This window comes from Staurois parvus, unplaced genomic scaffold (genome assembly GCF_062004578.1).
Source record: "Staurois parvus isolate SC_StPar_1 unplaced genomic scaffold, SC_StPar_1.0 ptg000049l, whole genome shotgun sequence".
Taxonomy (NCBI): Eukaryota; Metazoa; Chordata; class Amphibia; order Anura; family Ranidae; genus Staurois; species Staurois parvus.
In genome coordinates this window covers 3,247,496-3,263,373 of record NW_028317845.1, presented here as the reverse complement: position 1 = coordinate 3,263,373, position 15,878 = coordinate 3,247,496, and the positions used below count along the sequence as shown (strand labels likewise).

General features: G+C 42.1%; 1 protein-coding gene across 1 annotated transcript in view; it reads left to right on the top strand.

Moving 5' to 3' along the window:
* Nucleotides 1-15,878, top strand: part of GIGYF2 (GRB10 interacting GYF protein 2) — a gene marked incomplete at its 5' end in the record, with an annotated part of 153,929 nt that overhangs the window by 46,133 nt on the left and 91,918 nt on the right. Inside the window, 6 exons of the mRNA XM_089666000.1 lie at nt 5,282-5,499; nt 5,664-5,844; nt 5,936-6,109; nt 12,238-12,503; nt 12,724-12,871; nt 12,985-13,145. Of these exons, the coding sequence (XP_089522126.1) occupies nt 5,282-5,499; nt 5,664-5,844; nt 5,936-6,109; nt 12,238-12,503; nt 12,724-12,871; nt 12,985-13,145 (1,148 nt within the window). The remainder of the gene's footprint in view (nt 1-5,281; nt 5,500-5,663; nt 5,845-5,935; nt 6,110-12,237; nt 12,504-12,723; nt 12,872-12,984; nt 13,146-15,878) is intronic.

Genomic DNA, 15,878 nt, shown 5'->3' with positions numbered 1-15,878 from the left:
CACCCGTTAAAATGTCAGGTTTCTGTGATTTATAAAATGAGACCAAGATATCGTTTCAGAGCTTTTTCCACCTTTTAGTGTAACCTGTAATCTGTACAACTCAGTTAAATACAAAATGAAATCTTTTAGATGGAGGGAAGTTAAAATAATATGGTTGCATAAGTGTGCACACCCTTAAACTAATACTTTGTTGAAGCACCTTTTGATTTTATTACAGCACGCCCGTCTTTTTTGTGTATTATTATTATTATACAGTATTTATATAGCACCAACAGTTCCCTCAGCGCTGAGTCTATCAGCATGGCACATTTTGACTTGGCAATATATGCCCACTCTTCCTTGCAAAAACACTCCAAAATCTGTCAGTTTGCTTCTCCTGTGCACAGCCCTCTTCAGATCACCCCACAGATTTTCTTCTGGGGAAGCCATTCCTTTGTTGATTTGGATGTATGCTTTGGGTCGTTGTCATGCTGAAAGATGAAGTTCCTCTTCATGTTCAGCTTTCTAGCAGAAGCCTGAAGGTTTTGTGCCAATATTGACTGGTATTTGGAACTGTTCATAATTCCCACTACCTTGACTAAGGCCCCAGTTCCAGCTGAAGAAAAACAGCCCCACAGCATGATGCTGCCACCACCATGCTTCACTGTGTGTATGGTGTTCTTTTGGTGATGTGCAGTGTTGTTTTTCCATATCTTTTGGAATTATGGCCAAAAAGTTCAACCTTGGTTTCATCAAACCATAACACATTTTGCCACATGCTTTTGGGAGATGTGTTTTTGCAGATGTGTTTTTGCAAAATTTAGCAGAGCTTGGATGTTTTTCTTCATAAGAAAAGGCTTCTGTCTTGCCACTCTACACCATATTCAAGACATAAGAAGAAGGAGATTGTTGTCACATGTACCACACAGCCAGTACTTGCCAGATATTCTTGCAGCTGCTTTAATGTTGTTATAGGACTCTTGGCAGCCTCTCAGACCAGTTTTTTTTCTCATTGTTTTCATCAATTTTGGAGGTGGGTCCAGTTCTTGGTAATGTCACTGTTGTGCCATATTTTCTCCACTTGATGACTGTCTTCACTGTGTTCCATGGAATATCTAATGCCTTGGAAATTCTTTTGTACTATTCTCCTGACTGATACCTTTTAACAATGAGATCCCTCTGATGCTTTGGAAGCTCTCTGTGGACCATGGCTTTTGCTGTAGGATGCGACTAAGAAAATGTCAGGAAAGACCTACTAGAACAGCTGAACTTTATTTGGGGTTAATCAGAGGCACTTTAAAGGATGGCAGGTGTGTACTGACTTCTATTTAACATGATTTTGAATGTGATTGCTTAATTCTGAACACCACTACATCCCCAGTTATAAGAGGGTGTGCACACTTATGCAACCACATTATTTTAGTTTTTTTATGTTTACTCCACCCCCCCCGCCCAAAAAGATTTCAGTTTGTTTTTCATTTGAGTTGTACAGTTTATAGGTCACATTAAAGGTGCAAAAAAAGGTCTGAAATGATTTATCTTTGTCTCATTTTTTTACATCACAGAAACCTGCCATTTTAACAGGGGTGTGTAGACTTTTTATATTCACTGTATATAATAGCATAAAATGTGTGTGTATATGTATGTGCATCTCAATAAATTAGACTATCATCAAAAAGGTAATTTTATTTCAGTAATTTAATTAAAATGAAACTCATATATTATGTAGATACAGTATGCACACAGTGATATATTTTAAGCATTTCTTTCTTTTAATTTTGATGATTATGGCTTACAGCTCGTGAAAACCCAAAATCCAGTATCTCAGAAAATTAGAATATTACATAAGACCAATTAAAAAAAAGGATTTTTAACACACAAAAATGTTGGCTTACTGAAAAGTATGTCCATGTACAGTATAGTAAGCACGCAATACTTAGTTGGGGCTCTTTTTGCATGAATTATTGCATCAATACGGCGTGGCATGGAGGCAATCAGCCTGTAGCACTGCTAAAGTGTTCTAAAAGCCTAGGTTGCTGTGATAGTGGCCTTCAGCTCGTCTGCATTGTTGGGTCTGGTGTCTCTCATCTTCCTCTTGACAATACCCCACAGATTCTTTGTGGTTTAGGTCAGGCGAGTTTAATGGCCAATCAAGCACAGTGATAACATGATCATTAAACCAGGTATTGGTAGTTTTGGCAGTGTGGGCAGGTGCCAAGTCCTGCTGGAAAATGAAATCGGCATCTCCATAAAGCTGTTCGTCAGAGGGAAGCATGATGTGCTCTAGAATTTTCTGGTAGAGGTCTGCGCTGACTTTGGACTTGATAAAACACAATGCACCAACACCAGCAGATGTCATGACAGCTCTCCAAATCATCACTGACAGTGGAAACTTGGCACTGGACGTCATGCAATTTGGATTCTGTGCCTCTCCACTCTTCCTCCAGACTGTGGGACCTTGATTTCCAAATTAAATGCAAAATTTTACTTTGGACCTCTGAGCAACAGTCCAGTCTTTTTTTTTTTTTCCTCCTTAACCCAGGTACGACCCTTCTGATGTTGTCTCTGGTTCACGAGTGGCTTGACACAAGGAATGCGACAGTTGACGCCCATGTCCTGGATACGTCCTGTGTGTGGTAGCTCTTGAAGCCGTAGTCCACTCCTTGTGAATCTCCCCCAAATTCTTGAATGGCCTTTTGCTGTTACCCTGTTGCTTGTGCACCTTTTTCTACCACACTTTTTCTTCCACTCAACTTTTTCCATTAATATGCTTGGATACAGCACTCTGTGAACAGCCAGCTTCTTTAGCAATGACCTTTTGTGACTCATATGACTGTATGCTGGACAACTGTCAAGTCAGCAGTCTTCCCCATGATTGTGTAACCCAGTGTTTCTCCAACCTTTTTTCAGTCAAGGCGCCCTTTAAAAGTATGGATAATTTCAAGGCACCCCAATCTAAAATGTGAAAAACTGTTCTACACACATTCAGTACACCCAACGTTAGAGGCGATTTATTCTTCCAAAGCAAATACACCTTTGCACACTGGTACTGACTAGTGTTCCAGTGTGTCTCTCATTTTCTCTCCCTCACTCCGCTAATGTGACCCCAGTGCAGATGGAGAGGGACAGGGGAGGGCCAAACAAGGATGACGCCCATGCACCTGACATCCTTATCAACTGATTTAATTGGTTGTTAGGACGCTGGCAGCTAGAAGGTATTAAAAGTGCACAATGAAAACCTGTGGCTTTGTGTACTAGAAGGCAGGATTGAGGATTGAGCCACCTGCTGGCTTGTATACAGTTTTTGGGCATTTTACCAAGGCACCCCGGTTGAGAAAGACTGGTGTAACCTACTGAACCAGACTGAGAGACCATTGAAAGGCTCAGGAAACCTTTACAGGAGTTTTGAGCTAATTTGCTGATTAGAGTGTGACACCATGAATCTACAATATCGAACTTTTTTACAATATTCTAATTTTCTGGGGTACTGAATTTTTAGGGTTTCACTAGCTGTAAGCCATAATCATAATTAAAAGAAAAACATGCTTGAAATATATCTATCTGTGTGTAATGAATCTATATAGTATGAGTTTCACTTTTTGAATTGAATTACTGAAATAAACCTTTTGATGATATTCTAATTTATTGAGATGCACCTGAATATCAATATAAAAAAAATATCTGTCAAAGTAAGTATCCTTCAGTACCACATCTTACAATTGGTGGTGTGTCTGCCTGCCTTTCTGATGCATTACAACTACCCCATTGAATGTACTTCCAAGTATGGTGCGAGCATGTACACCTTTCTTCACCCCTGCAATGTTTGGTGCCCAAGTAACCTATCAGTACATGAACGCTGAGCCTTTTATGTGTCATTTATTTCCTGTTGTGACTATTTATGTCATGTATATGCTTTAGTTTATTAACATTGTGGTGATTTTAGCTCATGTTTGAATACATTGATTTGCAACATTCGATGCTTAGCTAGTAAGTGCAATCGAGTGTGAGAAGCCCAAGGAACATCTTTATTTATTTCAGGTACTTCTATAGTGCTGTCAATTTACGCAGCGCTTTACATACATATTGTACATTCACATCAGTCCTAACCCTCAAGTGCACATTCTAAGATTAGTACCATATTTGCTTCTCCAGACAGAAATAGGATGACCTATTAAAGAAAAAAAAAAAAGTTTCAATCTGTCACAGTTGGATAAAGGGATGTAAAAAGTGAATTACTGCGGCAGAGCATAAGCTAATAAATATAGTGACCCTGGTCCAAAATAGTGCAAACTGCTGAGCAATAGTTTAGAGTAAGCAGGGTACCAAGGAGACAGGGAGTAATAAATAAACAAAAAATCAGCGCACACAAATTCCTCAATCCTTCATGATAATGGGCACTAAACAAAATAGATATTAAAGTCCAATTGACATATGCAGTAGGTCCATATAGAACTAGGGCAAGCTCATGTAGCTGTAGTAGGCTCTGGGTGAAGATATAAAAAGGATAAAAGTACCTCTAAGTGCAATATGTTGTACATTTATTGAAGAACATAATGAGAAACACTCATATGATGAAAGAAAACGAAGGCTTAGGCATATGTAGTGAAAGCGAAGGACATGGCGGCGTCCTCAATGTATACGCTGTTGTCAGCGCTAGAGGAGACTCGGGATGTTCACCGGGAGCCGGCCGGCATGTGTGAGATGCAAAGATAGCACCCGTAGTCCACCTGGAGCGCAACGTTGGCGTCAGCGTGATGACGTAAGGATGTCCAGCATGCAATGCTATGCGTTTTGGAGCATGTGCGAGACTGCTGAAAGGCAAAGCCGCGCTCCCTTCTCAAGCATTAGCTGTGACGGAGGACATGAATGTGTACATATATAGAGGGGCAGTCCTAATGATGATTGTCCATGTGAAAATAACAAGCATTATAGACTAAAGGTACGATGATCCAGAAGGTGAACTTTCCTTTAATAGGCTGCTCAGCACCCCTGTGCTACATTGTGGGGAGACTGGGAGTATCATGCCCATCTCATATCATGCCCTTCCATACACAAAACTATCAGTTATTTCTTGGGGGCTCTGGCTCAGATTGGACAGTGGGAGAGCATAGGAGAGGAAGGGTACAGCCTCCTATGAAGCAAGCAAACTTGTTTTTTTACATAGAGGCACCATAGAAGTTTACTTTAAGCATTCCACTGATAACTGTCCTTTTAAAGGGATTTTTGTGCTATTTGAAAAGAGCAGGTGGAGATCTTTTGATCAACTGTATACAGTTAATACTTTACCTTGTTTTTCACAAAGATGGAGCTCGGGGTCCTGGTTGGAGAGAACATCCAGATCGACGTAGGCGGTTTGAGTTTGACTTTCGAGAACGAGATGATGAACGTGGTTACCGAAGGACCCGTAGTGGCTCAGGAAGTGCAGAAGATGAAAGGGACAGCTTGCCAGAATGGTGCCTGGAAGATGCTGAAGATGAGACTGGCACCTTTGACTCCTCAGGGGCATTCCTACCTTCCAAGGTTTAGTATCATGATCAAAATACTGTAAGGCTCTCATTCCCTAAAGGTTATATTGGTTTTAAATGCTTTTTGTTATGCTTGAAAATTAATGAAAGAAAAAACATTGACTTCTGTGTTTGTGCAATATATTATCCCTTCAAATCTTACAATTTAATATTTTTCAGAAGGTGCAGAAGGAGCCAATTCCTGAGGAGCAAGAGCTGGACTTCCGTCCCTCTGTGGAAGGGGAGGTGCATTCTGGTTCTGATGGCAGCATTTCAGAGGAGGGCAATGAGGCAGACTCAGGCCTGGCCAGAGTAGTATCAAATGAGACAGGCAGAAAGGACAGCCTTGAAGACAGGCAAAGTATAGTTGGTCACTATGAATATTTTCACTTATGATATAAGAAGGAATTTCATATTAAATGTGTACATTTTTGTTGTCTGTGTTGTCTTAGTGGCCACGCCTCCTGAAACAGAGCACAGGACACGGTCTCCAGTCATGAAGACTAATCTTGGGGATGAGCCATCTGTCCAAAAAAATACTGATTCCCCAGTGTCCAATAACACTGAGCAGGAAGTAAGACCCCAAACACCTCCAAAACCACCAACCCCACCAAACCACAAAGAAGGTGAGAATCCTTTGCTAAAAATGTAATACTGGTTTATTAGATGACTTGTGCGGTGTAATGAATTCTTTAAATACTGTCCCCGGCCAGCTCCAGAAAGCAACACAAACCTCAGATTAAAAGCAACAGGACTTATCCAGTGACCAAGCATGTTTACATCCCCTACTATCTCAGCAGCCCTTAGACATGTGCTAGCCTTGCCATTTAGGGAATGGTCAAGGACATGGGGTTGGAGGTCTCCCTCCCCCCCTTTCAGTTATATAATGAAAGTTCATACCCAAGTAAAAATAGATTTGCTATAAAAGAGGTATATATGTGGTGAAGAAGTTTTTGCTTTGGTAAAAGCCAAGGAGCACATTCCAGAAATACTCTCATTGCCTCAGCATTTGCCTTTTCTCTGAAGACTTACTTTGGGAGCAAGTCAGACAAAGAATTGGGGACTACCTCACATACTTGGGTTACTGGACGTCTTTAAACTCCTCGTTTCCAGCCAGAAACTTGCTACTGCTGTACTTGATTCCTTGACTATAGAAAGCAATAGAGCAAGTGACTATAGCTGCGAACTTTGGGTGGAAGAGACAGTACTATCAGCATGCTGTGGAATTTATCAGGCCGCTTTACAGTTGTCCAGACCACGTTCAACTTAAACACAGTCCCAGCTGGTATAGCAGTCAGGAATGTGCTTAAATTCCCAGTTTGCAAGCAATGAAGAAATGTCCCTATTGTTCCTCACCCCACATGCCTGACTCCCAGCCCATCTGCATGGTCTGAAAGGCTTCCCGCTGCATAAAGTGCCCACACTTTAGGCTCCATTCACACTAGGCCTTTTTTCAGCTTGACACCAGATGCTCAACAATCAAAATCCAATTCATTTCTATGGTCCTTGTTCACATGTGTGTGTTTTGTCACTTATAGCAAAACGCCCGTCATACGAAAAAGTACTTTTCAAGCAGATTTGGGCGTTTTGTTCCCATAGACTTGAATGGAAAACACCTGAACAGTGGGAGTATTTATTTCAAGCGTCTTTTCAAATGCTTTTGGCAGGCGTTTTCAGCTCAAACAGCAGTTACTTCTATTGGCCACAGCAAAAGTGCCTAAATGAAAAAACGCCTGAAAAAATGCCTATAATATTTGCAAATCTGCTTAAAAAACGCTCAGACACCTGAAAAAAAAAAACGGTTGAAAAATGCCTGAAAAGCGTTCAGCTCAGTGTGAATGGAGCTTTCCAGAATAACTGGGCATTTGTTACTTTTGCAAACACTTGAATAGCCTAAATTTCAGACTCTTGTGCAGGAGGTGGTATCCCAGGACTACAAGCTGGATCTTTGCTTTGTTTTCTCTTTAGGTTATCCCCTCTAATTTATGTCACCACACAAATTAGCAGCTCTCTGTTAAGATCTCTCTGGCTTTATATTTCAATCATTTTGTATCGATTTTTCCAACAAAATAATACAACGATAAGGTATTATGATACATTAAAACACAGTCTCTCTGATGTTCTGAATCAAGGTGTCATTGCCACAGTTCCTATCGCAAGACAGTCTTAAAAATTTACTTCAACCTGTCCGTCATTCCCCAACGCAAAAGGAACACCTGCTCTGTCTTGGATATCAAAGCGCTGTCATTTTTTTAACTCAGAAATTCCGCATGGAACCCACAAGGTCTGTTATGTCCCCTTTTCACCAGGAAGACTTTCTGGCTACTGGGGACATAAAGGTACACATACCTACATGTCCCAATTTTTACGACTCGTCTGTATTACCTGCACTTTACTGTGAGGCCCCTACACTACCAGTTTGTGTCCCTGCCCTTCAGCCTCTCATCTGCACTTTGGATGTTCACTAAAGTGCTTGCGCCAATACAGTTAGAACCAGTTCTGGGAACAGGTCATCCAGCGTCCCGGGCGAACATGCCAAACTGCGCCCCCACCCCCCCCCACCCTGTTTGACACCTGACCAATCATCTTACCCACTCCTGATAACCACACCTGATCAATTATACACTGCTCATAAAAATTAATGGAACACTTTGAAAACACATCAGATCTCAGTGGGGATCATGCTAGATATCTATACTGATATGGACTGGGTAATGTGTTAGTAATGTAAGGATGCCCCATCGTTTGATGAAAATGATCAACCTACAGAGGACTGAATTCAAAGACACCCCAAAAATCAAAGTGAAAAAAATGATGCAGCAGCTGAAATTTCATTGCAGCAACTCAAAATGGTACTCAGTAGTTTGTATGGCCCCTGCGTGCTTGTATGTGTGCCTGACCACAACAGGGCATGATCCTGAGACGACGGAGATCTGGACCAGGGCATCAGTGAGCTCCTGGACAGTCTGAGGTGCAATTTGGCGGTGTTGGATGGACCAAAACATGATATCCCATATTCTATTGGATTCAGGTCAGGCGAGCATGGGGGCCATTCAGTGGTATCAATTCATTCATCCTCCAGGAATTGCCTGCATACTCTCGCCACATGAGGCCGGGCATTGTTGTGCACCAGGAGGAACCCAGGACCCACTGCGCTAGCGTAGAGTCTGACAATGGGTCCAAGAATTTCATCCCGATACGTAATGGCCGTCAGGGTGCCACTGTCTAGCCTGTAGAATAGAAGTCTGTGCGTCCCTCCATGAATATGCCACCCCAAACCATCACTGACCCACCACCAAAACAGTCATGCTGAACGATGTTACAGGCAGCATAACTTTCTCCACGGCTTCTCCAGACCCTTTCACGTCTGTCACGTGCTCAGGGTGAACCTGCTCTCATCTGTGAAAAGCACAGGGCGCCAGTGGTGGACCTGCCAATTCTGGTGTTCAATGGCAAATGCCAATCGAAGTCTATGGTGCCGGGCAGTGAGCACAGGACCCGCTAGAGGACGTCAGGCCACCCTCATGAAGTCTGTTTCTGATTGGTCAGAGGCATTCCCACCACTGGCCTGCTGGAGGTAATTTTGTAGGGCTCTGGTAGTGCTCATCCTGTTCCTCCTTGCACAAAAGAGCAGATACCGGTCCTGCTGATGGGTTAAGGACTTTCTATGGTCCTGTCCAGTTCTCCTAGGGAAACTCCCTGTCTCCCGAAATCTCCTCCATGCTCTTGAGACTGTGCTGGGAGACACAGCAAACCTTCTGACAATGGCACGTATTGATGTGTCATCCTGGAGGAGTTGGACTGCCTGTGCAACCTCTGTAGGGTCCAGGTATCCCCTCATGCCACCAGTAGTGACACTGACTTTAGCCAAATGCAAAACTAGTGAAAAACAGTCAGAAATGATGAGTAGGGAAAAAAATGTCAGTGGCCTCCACCTGTAAAACCATTCCCGTTTTGGGGGTCGTCTCATTGTTGCCCATCTAATGCACCTGTTGTTAATTTCATTAACACCAAAGCAGCTGAAACTGATTAACAACCCCCTCTGCTAGTTAACTGGCCAGATCATTATCCCAGGAGTTTAATTGACTTGATAATATATTCTGATTAAAAAGTGTTCCTTTTTTTGAGCAGTGTACCTACATACAGCGTGCAGAAATCTGGATTGGATGAATTACTAAGTGCAAAATTTAGGAGCAAAAATAACGTACAGAGTACTGGAATCATGAACATGGGCATTTATGAAAACAGTGGTCCTGTGTGCACGACCACAAGTTGGGCCCTGGTTTTAGAGGACAAGAAAGTGTGGTGTGCGGAAAAAGTTGGATGTGGCTTTCAGTGTGCTGACTATTGGGTGTGGCTTAAAGGATGCACAGTGCAAGGGTTCAGTATCAAGTGATGCATGGTTCAGGGGTCAGAAGTAACAAAAAAAAAAAGAAGTTACTTTTATGATTGCAGAAGTGGGAAAGGGGGGGGGGGGGTGTGGAGGTTCAGAGTATCCAAAGTGTTTTTTGTTTTTTTGTTTTTTTTATAGTTTTGGGTAGGGAGGGTCCTATTTTAAAATGCTTTTACTACTTGTTCAAATTATGCACAGTGTGCATGAATTTGGGGCTGCACATTACTATGCTAATGTACTACTTTGATGAAAGTACTTAGAAAAAAAATGTTTACAAAATAAAATACTGTATTGAGAATTTTTTTTAAGGCTTTTTTGTTTTGTTTTTTTTTTTTCACTACTTGCCACCCTCCCACAATGTGCGGGTGAGCGGTGGCTCTGGGCAAAGCAACGTACCCTGACATCGCTTTCTATTTCCGGGTGTGTGCATGCATGCATGCACCCCCTACTGCCCGTCTGTCCAGGGAGAAAAGAGAGAACGCCACACTGGGAAAAAAAAGCACTACATTTTATACACGCATGTTAGATTAGCACATTTAACCCTTTGATTTGCCCCTATTAACCCTCTGGTCACCCAGCCAGTGCCATTAATACAGTGTCAGTGTGTGTGTGTATATATGTATATATATATATATATATATATATATATATATATATATATATATATATATATATATATATATATATAGTATATGTACGGATCAATATATTGATCATGAACAGAACTGTACTAGTGCCTCCTTAGTATAGTGTTCCCAATAAATGCAGCATTAGCAGGATCAGCCACATTTGCTGCCAGAACTATTGTTTACACCTGCTGCTGTTTTTCACGGATACGATTTGTATCAATTGATTGTGGACCAAAGCAATTTGTACGCACAGCCTTACATCACCACCCACCCAAATTCAGATGTTGCCAGACAATTCGCATGGAAACCTATCATGGTTTCTGAATTTAAACCTTTTTTTTGGCTCTAACTCTCAACATGGGCATTACAAAAAAGACTGAATTGTGGTCGTATTGGTCCACTGACCCTATTTATCATATGCCCATGGTCTCTGCTGTTACATATATGTCCAAAAAGGGCCAGCAATGTACTGGTATGTCACTTTGGCTATACCGGGATGATGCCTGCAGCTACAGGGCATGGTGAGTATTTTGCAGATCTCACTTGTTGCCACAAGTTTTTGGAAAATGAAGAAAGAAAACGAAAATGTATTTTTGCTTTTTTCAAAACCTTGTGATAAAAATTATATTTGCAAAATAGTCAACATGCCTCTTATCAAATTCCTTGGGGTATCTTTTTTCCAAAAAGGGGTCATTTGGGGGGTTGTACTATCCTGGCATTCTAGGGCCTCTGAAACTGACAGGTAGTGAGGAAGTGATATGAGGAAATATGCCTTTTGAAAGCCTGGAGGTGTTCATTGGATTTTGGGAGCATGTATGTGGCTAGGCTGCCAAAAAGTCTCTCACATGTGGTATCCCCATACTCGGGAGAAGTACCAGAATGTGTTTTGGGGTGTTATGCTACATATAGCCATGGCAATGCATGAGCCACATATAATTTTAGTGACAACTTTGTGTATGGAAAAAAAGCCATTCTCCAAAAAATTGTGGCAAAAAACAAAATCTTCCATGGACTCAACATGCCTCTCCTTCTTTGGGGGTATCTACTTTCCAAAAAGGGGTCACTTTAGAGTTTCTTGTACTGCCCTGGCATTTTAGCACTTCAAGAAATGTGATAGCCAGTCAGAAAGAAAAATGTGTGTAAATATTTACATATATATATATATATATATATATATATATATATATATATTCTATATAAAGTCTCATAGTTTGTAGACGCTATAACTTTCACCAAAGATGTAGCAGAATACATTTTGGCCTAAATTTATGACTAACTTTGTGTTGGATATTTTGTATAATAGGAAATATTGTTTTGGTTTTTTTTTTTTTCAAAATGTTCAATCTTTTTCATTTATGTCACAAAAAATTAAAAATCCAGTGGTGATAAAATACCACCAAAAGAAAGCTCTGTGTGGGGAAAAAAAGGACATAAATTTTGTTTCGGTACAGCATTGCATGGCTGTGCATTTACCAGTTGAACTAGCGCAGTGCCGAATAGCAAAAAAAATGGCCTGGTCATGAAGGTGGTTAAATCTTCCAGAAGGCAAGTGGTTAATGTGGAGCATGCCACCTAACTCTTTCCTGTGCCATTATGATGGAGGCTTAGTTAATTCCCCAGGTTGTTTTGTTTCTTTTCTTTCTTTTTTTTATGCGTCTGATGTGTTCCAAGCTGTCAGTGTTTTTATATATATATATATATATATATCAAGTAAACCGTTATATTTCTATAGATTCCACTTCACATGGGTCCAGAGGCTCCTACGAATCAGCAGCTCCTTCTATACCTCAATCCATATCTCCTGCATTTAGCCAAAGTACTGCTATTCGACAAATAAAAGATCCACATCAAGTATCAGTAGTTCATTCCGCAAATTCTGCAACTCTTCAGATAGACAGCACCTCAGGGCCAAGACATCCCTCAGTAAATGCTGCACCTGGCATGGGTGGTCTTCTTTCTGAACCTGATGAAGAGGATGGACTAGAACATCTAGAACAGGTACAACACTGCAAGATTAATGGTTTTAAACATACATTTCTTGAATTAACCTAGCAGAAACCTTCATAACCCCTCATGTTTAAATTCTTCTATTCATTTTTAATCTGAAATGCAGAGATATTTTGGGTTGTAGGTTCCTGTTTGTAAAGCTAAAATAGGACTTGTTTACTTCCAAACAGTCATTTAAGTGGGTTACTAATAAGTAATTTGTATGGTACAGCAAGCACAACAGATGGTGGCGTACCTGCAGGACGGGGCGCTTGATGATGACAGATTAACAGGGAAAGTGCCAGATCACAGAGTGAAAGGACCATCTCCAGATAACCAACAGAAGTGGTACTACAAAGATCCACAGGGAGAGATTCAGGGTATGTCTTGCCTTATTGCCTTCAGACCCTTTTTGCTGTTTTATGTTTTTTTTTCAATTTCTACTCTTCTGCTCATGTCTTGTTCCAGTCTTCCTCAATTTTGTATTTTATAGGTCCCTTTAGTAATCGGGAGATGGCCGAATGGTATCAAGCTGGATACTTTCCTATGACTTTGTTGTTACGGAGAGTATGTGATGAAACTTTCCAGCCACTCGGTGACATTATTAAATTATGGGGCAGAGTTCCTTTCATCACACCTCCAACACCCAGACTAGTAAGTGAACGTTTATTTACCTTTTTGTGTTAGTATGCTGTCTGTTATGTGCAGGATTTAGAAGTTACAAAATGTTATATAATCAAGTTGAAAAAAGACATGTCCATCCCATCCTGCCATTAATTATTAAAAAAAAACCATGCCTCTTTAAAACTCTAAACCCTATAGTTGTAAATGTTTACTATGCTTTATGGTTTCCAAACAAACTGTAAACTTTGCCCAGCCCTGTAGTGAGTTGTTGCTGCAATTTTTGTATGTCTGACAGCAGCAAACTGGGCTAAGACCATGAAAAACCTGCATGACCCTATATTTTAGAATCGTGCTTTTACAGAACAATTACAGCAATCTGCTTTTCTTCTGTGTGGATGCCCTAGAACAGTGATGGCGAACCCGTGGCACGCGTGCCACAGCCGGCACGCCGAGCCTTATCTGTGGGCACGCCAGGAGAATACCGTATTTTTCGCTCCATAAGACGCACTTTTTTTCCCCCAAAAAAGGGGGGAAAATGTCAGTGCGTCTTATGGAGCGAATATAGAGCGGCCGGTCCGGTATTTCCACCGCCGTCGTGTCAGAATACCGGGCCGGCCGCTCAGCTCTGCAGTGGGACCGTACCTGTCCCTCTATCCAGCGGCGCGCTGTCTTCCCGGCTTCTGTAGTGTGCGTGACAGCCGGGTCCCAAGTGCGCATGCGCAAGAAGCAGTGCTCTTTGTGAGTGGTAAGGCGGTACCTGGGACACATGACAGATCCCAGAAGCCGCCGGACCAATCACAAAGCGCAGCGCTTCTCGCGCATGCGCACTGGGCATCCGGCTGTCCGACGAGCGCCCACACTACAGAAGCCGGGAAGACAGCGTGCGGCTGGATAAAGGAACAGGTAAGATAAAAAAAAAAACTCTGCGGAAGTAAGAGCGGGTACCTGTCAAATTCAGGTACCCGCTCCCCCTCCCTCCCCAAAGGTCAGCAGTCATCTGTACTGTCCGCAGTCTCTGGTCATCCCTGTGCTTTCCGCAGTCTCTGGTCATCTCCTGTACTGTCCGCAGTCTCTGGTCATCCCTGTACTGTCCGCAGTCTCTGGTCATCCCTGTACCTTGTCCGCAGTCTCTGGTCATCCCTGTACCTTGTCCGCAGTCTCTGGTCATCCCTGTACCGTGTCCGCAGTCTCTGGTCATCCCTGTACTGTGTCCGCAGTCTCTGGTCATCCCTGTACTGTGTCCGCAGTCTCTGGTCATCCCTGTACTGTGTCCGCAGTCTCTGGTCATCCCCTGTACTGTGTCCGCAGTCTCTGGTCATCCCCTGTACTGTGTCCGCAGTCTCTGGTCATCCCTGTACTGTGTCCGCAGTCTCTGGTCATCCCTGTACTGTGTCCGCAGTCTCTGGTCATCCCTGTACTGTGTCCGCAGTCTCTGGTCATCCCTGTACCGTGTCCGCAGTCTCTGGTCATCCCTGTACCGTGTCCGCAGTCTCTGGTCATCCCTGTACCGTGTCCGCAGTCTCTGGTCATCTCCTGTACCGTGTCCGCAGTCTCTGGTCATCCCTGTACTGTTAATTAGTTTGCACTACTGTACGAGTTGTTTTTTCTAACCCAAAAGCTCGATATTCAGGTTTCATTGCAGTGTTGGCACTTCGAAAGAAATAAGTTGGTTTTGGGTTGCAGTTTGGGCACTCGGGCTCAAAAAGGTTCGCCATCACTGCCCTAGAGCATGTCATGAGACAAATTTCTCTATTTAAATGTGCAGGCTTCACCTTGATGCTAAGTTCAGCCCTTTCTCTTGGTGTAAGACTTTGCCTAAAAATGCCTTCCCCCACAGCCAAGTTCACAATGAAGGGACGCTCTGTGCTAAGAATGGTGGACGTCTGTTACAGCATGCTTTTCTCTGGGTCACACACATCTGAGACCTGTGGTTTCAAGAAGGTTTAAAATACAGTTCAGACTCCTCTTTTCCAAATCCAAATTACATCTATCATCATCAGAACTCTTTCGCTACAATCAGCTTATATCCTTTATTAACCACTTCAAGTCCGGACACTTTTACCCCCTTCCTGTCCAGGCCAATTTTCAGCTTTCAGCACTATCACACTTTGAATAACAATTGCGCGGTCATGCAGCACTGTACCCATATGAATTTTTAGCATTTTTTTTTTTAGATAGATAAAACTTTATTTTGGTATTTATTCACCAGTGGGATTTTTATTTTTTGCTATAAATGAAAAAGTCCAAACATTTTGAAAAAAAAAAGTGTTTTTCTTATAAAAGTCCTATAAAATAGTTTATAACCAAAAATTATTTTTTAAAAATTTTTTTTTTTAATTTTTTTATATGATTTGTTTTATGTTTTTTACATACCGTCACCCTAGCAGTACAGTGTCACCATAGTTTTTACACTGATTGCTTTTACACCCATAAAGGCTGTAAAAGCAATCATTTCTCCTGGTCTCTGGCTGCATTCTTCAGCCATTTAGAAATACTGTGAGAGCTGTGATTCGTCGCAGCTTGTCACCTGGTACAAGGCTGTCGTGAATAGCCTTTTACCATGTGCCCTCTGTGATCTCAGATTTCACAAGTAGTAAGAAATGATGTCAGCAAGTGACATCTTGTTTACTACTATTCATGTGATCACTGATTGGCCTATCAGTGATCACATGATCAGGACCTTACACAGGGGTCCCGTACAGCGATTGGTGTTCCTCTTTGTCCAAAGGATACAGCGGGCACCAGATTGCGGCACTGCTCCCG